Source organism: Palaemon carinicauda, chromosome 27, assembly GCF_036898095.1.
Source record: "Palaemon carinicauda isolate YSFRI2023 chromosome 27, ASM3689809v2, whole genome shotgun sequence".
NCBI lineage: Eukaryota > Metazoa > Arthropoda > Malacostraca > Decapoda > Palaemonidae > Palaemon > Palaemon carinicauda.
Window position 1 is genome coordinate 4,980,693 of NC_090751.1, and position 7,500 is coordinate 4,988,192.

General features: G+C 39.6%; 1 protein-coding gene across 1 annotated transcript in view; it reads right to left on the reverse strand.

Moving 5' to 3' along the window:
* Positions 1 to 2,636, reverse strand: part of LOC137620467 (high mobility group nucleosome-binding domain-containing protein 5-like) — a 34,404-nt gene extending 31,768 nt beyond the window's left edge. The window contains exon 1 of the mRNA XM_068350625.1: positions 2,562 to 2,636. Coding sequence (XP_068206726.1) covers positions 2,562 to 2,636 — 75 coding nt within the window. The remainder of the gene's footprint in view (positions 1 to 2,561) is intronic.
* Positions 2,637 to 7,500: the final 4,864 nt, after the last annotated feature.

Genomic DNA, 7,500 nt, shown 5'->3' on the forward strand with positions numbered 1-7,500 from the left:
TAACAAATCCCAATATTAAAGTTTTATTTTAACATGATATTTTGGTTTAGACTATTCTTCTAAGAATATGTTCGTAGCTATTAACTAGCAGTTAACTAGCTAGAAAATTATAATTTATTAAAATAGCAAAGAAAAATTATTTAAAAGGCATAATTATGCCTTGAATTTCTCTATCCCGCCCTGGTTTCTATACCATAAAAATAAAACCGTATAATGGATAATACATCTTAATTAAAAAGCTTTCGAGTTAATTGAGGAAGAAGAATAATAAAAATTAAAAAAAAATTAAAAAAAATAATAATGCAGAGCACCTATAAAAGGCTCCCCTGACCTTAAATTTACGTAGAAAAAGCTTTAAGTTTTTGCTTTCATTTTAAACTTGATTCTTTAGGAATGCATTTTGGAAGGAGGAGGGAGAGGAGAGAAGTGAGAGGGGAGGGAAGGAGAGAGAGAGGAGAAAGGGAGAGAGAGGAGGGGAGAGAGAAGTTTTTGTCATCATTTTGATCTGTATTCGTTAGCAATGCATTTTGGAGGAAGGAGGGACGGGAAGGAAAGAGGGAGAATAATAAGAGAGGGAGAGGAGAGAAGGAGAGGGGAGAGGGAGAGGGAGAGAGAGGGAAAAGGGAGAGGGGAGAGGGAGAGGGAGGAGAGCGGAGAAGGAGAGATGAGAAGTTTTTGTCTTCATTTTAAACTTGATTCTTCAGTAATGTATTTTGAAAGAAGGGGGGAGAGGGAAAAGAGAGAGAGAGTGGAGAGGGAAAGGGAGAATGGAGAGGGAGAGAGAGGAGAGGGGAGGGGAGAGGGAAGGGGAGAGGTAGAGGAGAAGGAGAGGGGGGAGGGGAGAGAGGAGAGGGAAGAGAGAAGTTTTTGTCTTCATTTTAAACTTGATTCTTCAGTAATGTATTTTGAAGGAAGGGGGGAGAGGGAAAAGAGAGGGAAAGGAATGAGGGAAGGGGAGAAGGGAGAGGGAGAGAGGAGAGAGGAAAGGAGAGAGAGGAGAGGGGAGAGGGAGGGTGGAAAAAGGGAGACATAAGAAGTTTTTGTCTTCATTTTAAACTTGATTCTTTAGCAATGCATTTTGAAGGCAGGAGGGAGAGGGAAAAGAGAGGGGAGGGAGAGGGAAAGAGGAGAGAATAGAGAGGGGAGATGGGGGGTAAATAAGGAGGCGAGAGACGCTCATGGCAAGCGGCATCTGATTTGAATGTATTAAAGTCTAATCAGTTGACAATTACGACCCGTTCCATTATGGATGTGACTGGGCCACGCAGCGTAATTGGATGATTACAAGCGGTGCAAGCTCATTTGTTAATTAGCCAGATGAAGGATGGGGTTTTATATTCGAGGGGGTGGGGGGGAGGCAGAAGGCTCATGCATTATCTTTATGCAAATTTGCCATAATTAGGAGCCGGAGATACGGGATTTAATGCCTGCTTATAAGGCAATTTGAGGACATACGCCCTTTCGTGTGGATTTTTTGCCCCTTGCAATTTGCAGCGGATAATTTTGGCTTTCTCGTGCGGAAGGATGAGTAGCATTTGGGTGTTTCTAAATTTTTGCTACGGGCTGTAAGATTGCAAGAGCCCGTGCTTGGCCAGAAGGGCTAGGCAGAATTCTGGCTAGTGTTCGCCTAGCATTCGCGTAGCAGCAGATCGATCCTAGCCCGGGACCGTGAGTTCAAGCTGTTTACTGGGGAGGCCACTGCTATGATTGGGCACCACAGTAGTGGGTTGATTTGTATATTTTTGCTACATGCTGTAGGATTGCAAGAGCCCGTGCTTGGCCAGAAGGGCTAGGCAGAATTCTGGCTAGTGTTCGACTAGCATTCGCATGGCAGCAGATCGATCCCAGCCTGGGATCGTGAGTTCTAGCTGTTTACTGGGGAGGTTACTGCTGTGGTTGGACACCACGGTGGTAGGTTAGGGTTGCCTGGGTGGTGTTCTGGTGAGCATCTATTGTGAAACCAGACAACTTTAACCTACAACAACAACATTGAAATATTCATAATGTAAAGTTAATCAACGTAGATTTTGTTATATTCTGTGATGTGACTGGGATGAAAATGGTGAGGTGTGCTAATTGTATAAAAGTTTAAAGGTCGCTCATGAATAGCAGAGGCAAGGGAAAGTGACAATACCCCAGCAGGACAATGCCATAGATATTGACCAATTATATACATATTCTTAACACCCAATCCCTCCAGGCCATATTTGCTGCCTCATCATTTTGTCCGACAGTCCGTCTATGTCGTGCCGATCCAGCACGTGTACCCTGCTTTACGAAATCTATTTAAAGGTTTAAAGGCCGCTAATGAATGGCAGAGCCAAGGGACAGTGATATTGCCCTAGCAAGCAGGACAGTGCCCTAGAGACTGACCATATATTCATATGATCAGCGCCCAAGCCCTGTCTCCACCCAAGCTAGGACCAGGGAAGGCTAGGAAATGGCTGCTGATTACTCAGCGGATTGACTTGTAGGCTCCCCTAAACCTTCCATCTTTAGCTCATAAGGATGGTACGGTTGCAGACACTAATGGAACTAACGAGTCTGAGCGGGACTCTAACCCCCGTGTGGTGATCACCAGGCAGAGACGTTACCAACCAGGCGATCTTCCCACCACCTACAGGCTGCCAACGCATTAGAGCCCGTGGTCCACCTATACAGGCCTATATAGGGTTAATCTACATCCACCCATTAATCAGCGTCCAAGCCCCTCTCTATCTGGTTAGGACCAGGTAGGGGCAGGCAATGGCTGCTCCCCCAAACCCACATCCTTAGATCACAAGGATGGTGAGGTTAGTTAGGACCAGGTAGGGGCAGGCAATGGCTGCTGGTGACTTCAGCAGGTAGACCTAGATGCTCCCACAAACATCCCTCCTTAGCTCAAAAGGATGGTGAGGTTAGTTAGGACCAGGTAGGGCCAGGCAATGGCTGCTAATGACTTCAGCAGTAAGACCTAGATGGCCCCACAAACATCCATCCTTAGCTCACAAGGATGGTGAGGTTATAAACATTAAAGAAACTAATGAGTCTGAGCAAATCTCGAACTCCAGTCTGGCAGATCACCAGACATGGACGTTTTCAATAGGATATCACAACCCTAAATGTGTTCAAAAACTGTTTATGAAAATTGGGTAAATTTGTTGAGATCAATAAAACGGAAAAGATTCGTGGTTCAGGAGACTATCTCTCTCTCTCTCTCTCTCTCTCTCTCTCTCTCTCTCTCTCCTATTTGTCAATGTCTCCGCTTTCTTTGCATAGCACTACAAGCTGTAAACATAGGCAGATCGTTATCTCTGTAATGAATTCTTGGAAACGTTTTAATCTTAACGTAAACTTGACGTGGCATAGACAAACATAAGATCAGCATATTCCTCTGAAAAGGAAAAGTGTTCAGAAACTGGCTTGTGGTGGCCGATGTGGTAACGTCCCTCACTGCTGAGTGCCAGACCAGGTTTCGAATCCTGCTCAAACTCGTTAGTGTCTTTGGACCCTGTAATCTCGCCATCCGTGTGAGCTTAGGAGGGGTGTGTGTGGCTTTGGGGGAACTCGTTAGTTTCTTTGGACGCTGTAATTTCACCATCCTTGTGAGCTTAGGAGGGGGTTGTGTGGCTTTGGGGAACTCGTTAGTATCTTTGGATGCTGCAATCTCACTATCCTTGTGAGCTTAGGATGGGGGGTGTGGCTTTCGGGGAACTCGTTAGTTTCTTTGGACGCTGTAATCTCACCATCCTTGTGAGCTTAAGAGGAGGGGTTGGCTATGGGGGAACTCGTTAGTTTCTTTGGTCGCTGTAATCTCACCATCCTTGTGAGCTTAAAAGGGGGGTTTGGCTATGGGGGAACTCGTTAGTTTCTTTGGACGCTGCAATCTCACTATCCTTGTGAGCTTAGGAGGGGGTAGGGGTGGCTTTTGGGGAACTCGTTAGTTTCTTTGGACGCTACAATCTCACTATACTTGTGAGCTAAGGTCTATCTGCTATAGGTCTATCTGCTGGAGCCTATATGTCTATCTGCCGAGTCATCAGCAGCCATTGTCTGGCTCTCCTTGATCCTAGCTTGGGTGGAGAGGGGTTTGGGCGCTGATCATATGTATATATGGTCAGTTTCTAGGGCATTGTCCTACTTGATAGGGCAATGTCACTGTCCCTTGCCTCTGCCATTCATGAGCGACCTTAAACCTTTATAGAGTCCTTATATCAAGAATTAATGTGAACGGCTATGAGAATTAATCATGCAAGAATGATAAGTAAAGAAATTTTGAATAAAGATAAAAAAAAATAATTACTGAAATAATGCTAAGATTCATTTCATATGAATATTGGTATGATTTTTCTCATAATGTTAAGTAATAATTGTTTTAATATAAAAAAATAATTGGTTTTATAACTTCATTGCCCCCTAAACATTACTGAAGGCTTATTAGCACTTGCATGAGATCTCTTATATGTAAATAAACATACAAATAAAAAATAATCCTTACTAAAGTTTATTTTACTTTTTATTTTTCTTAAATTGGCTCATTAACTTTTAACTAGATAGGTTTTTTAATTTATGGGTATTAATGATTCCGGGATTTATAAAAATAGATGCGGAAAATCTTTTTTTTAAATGACCTATGAAGGTTTCGTTAAAATAATGGTAACAAAACAATAATAATACTAATTATAATGATATTGAGAAATGAGATATGGAAGTTTTATTATTAATAATAATAATAATAATAATAATAACAATAATAATAATAATAATAAAAATGATAATAATAATAATAATAATAATAATAATAATAATAATAATGAGGTATGGAAGTTTCGTTAATAATAATAATAATAATAATAATAATAATAATAATAATAATAATAATAATAATAATGAGGTATGGAAGTTTCATTATCAATAATAATAATAATAATAATAATAATATAATAATAATAATAATAATAATAATAATAATAGTAACTTCATTTTTCAATCTATGCATTACACCCACAAAAACTGAAATTCTCAAAGGCATCGGACATTTCAAAACAGCTTAAAAACATCACCCAAGACAAATTTGGCAGTCCTCAGCCTACAGCCTCCGCCTCTGGCGCCAGCAGATCTCTCTCATAGGCCTACACAGCCTCCCATAAATTACATAGACGAAAGGAGCAAGACCCAGCTTCTTTAGTTTTGATGGCACAAAGTTGAGGACATAACTAAAAAGGACATTAGATGATTTATATAGGGAGTGCAGGTGTCTTCAATCTGAATCGTTTGGAGACCGTACAGTGTCCTAACCACCTACATACCATACCCTACCCTGACCCCCTCTCTCTTATTTGTTGCAGCTGCATGGCTATATATTCTCTCTCTCTCTCTCTCTCTCTCTCTCTCTCTCTCTCGGCATAGGATGAAGGAAGATCAAGAGAACTTGAGATTCTCTCTCTCTCTCTCTATCTCTCTCTCTCTCTCTCTCTCTCTCTCTCTCTCTCTCAGAATAGGATGGAAGAAGATCGAGAGAACTTGAGACTCTCTCTCTCTCTCTCTCTCTCTCTCCATAGGTTGGAGGGTGAATAAGAAAACTTGAGACACTCTCTCTCTCTCTCTCTCTCTCTCTCTCTCGGCATAGGAGGGAGGAAGATCAAGAGAACTTGAGATTCTCTCTCTCTCTCTCTCTCTCTCTCTCTCTCGGCATAGGATGGAGGAAGATCAAGAGAACTTGAGTCTCTCTCTCTCTCTCTCTCTCTCTCTCTCTCGCCATAGGATGGAGAAAGATCAGGAGAACTTGAGACTCTCTCTCTCTCTCTCTCTCTCTCTCTCTCTCTCTCCAATGAGCTTTGTCCTGACTTCCACGTGCTTCGTTTAACTAATGTCTTTGGACCTAAAGTTCCTTGAAGCTGTTGTTGCTGTAGATTCCCTTGTTACTTTTGCAATGTTGTTCTCTTTTATGAAATTTCTATTTTGTCTACATTCAAGTCCCCTTCAAATTTTAAGTTGATATTTTTATATAACTGTTCTATTTAACTTTTTGGTTAAGTAAAATTCACTTCTTGATTTCTATATTATTTGTCTTCAGATATAAAAATAATAAATAAAACAGATTTCTTTCAGACTTTTTTTTATTTGCTGCAGCTGCATGGCTATTCTCTCTCTCTCTCTCTCTCTCTCTCTCTCTCTCTCTCTAGTCATAGAATGGAGGAAAGATCAGGAGAACTTGAGACTCCTTTTTCTTTTTCTTTTTCTTTTTTTAAAACGTCCGTCGACGGAACATCCTCAGCGGAAATATAACTCGAGGATAATCTCGTCAGATCTTAGTTACTGTCAAGGTAAAACTGTTTGTCATCCGGGTATAAAAAGGAGTCGAAGATAAGAAAGAAGAATTTGAAATGGAACGTCACTAAGTACCAGTGCAAAAAAAAAATGGTTATTGCAATATTCCAATTATTTTTCATTTAGGAGGAAGCAGAGCAGACTTCCTTCAGTGGCATGAAGTAACGACATGCTGAGAAAATTCATGAATTATTTTTATAAATTTTCGAATAGGGTATGGATAATTTTACGTCTTTCAATTGATTGTAAACTCGAGCACACTATTCTATCTTATTTCTCTTCCTTTTGTTTTGTTGAAGTTTTTATAGTTTTATATAGGAAATAAACTAGGATATGTTTATTTTAATGTTGTTATCGTTCTTGAAATATTTTACTTTTCCTGGTTTTCTTTCCTCACTAGGCTATTTTCCCTGTTGGCGCTCATAAGCTTATAGCATCGTGCTTTTCCTACGAGGGCTGTAGCTTAGCAAATAATAATAATAATAATAATAATAATAATAATAATAATAATAGTAGTAATAATAATAGTAATAATAATAATAACATAGGAAATGCTTATTTCAATGTTGTTATTGTTCTTGAAATATTTTACTTTTCCTTGTTTCCTTTCCTCACTGTGCAGTTTTCCCTGTTGGAGCCCTCAGGCTTATTGCATCATGCTTTTCCTACTAGGGTTGTAGCTTAGCCAGTATGATAATAATAATAATAATAATAATAATAATAATAATAATAATAATAATACAGGAAATATTTATTTTAGCTTGGTTACTGTTCCCGAAATATTTTACTTTTCCTTGCTCCCTTTCCTCACTTGGCTATTTTCCCTGTTGGAGCCCTCAGGCTTATAGCATTATGCTTTTCCAACTAGGGTTGTAGCTTAGCTGGTAATAATAATAATAATAATAATACTAATAATAATAATAATAATAATAATAATAACAAGTGTGACCACCTGGATGCATTATTTTAAAGGCGTCATTTATCTGTTGTCCGTAGAACTAAATATTAAATAATTCGGGCGCCAATGTTTTATTGGATATATGAATTTGAGACATGGCACTACCCAAGGACCTGGGAGACCATTATTATTATTATTATTAGCTAAGCTACAACCCTAGTTGGAAAAAGCATGATGCTATAAACCTGAGGGCTCCAACAGGGAAAATAGCCCAGTGAGGAAAGGAAACAAGG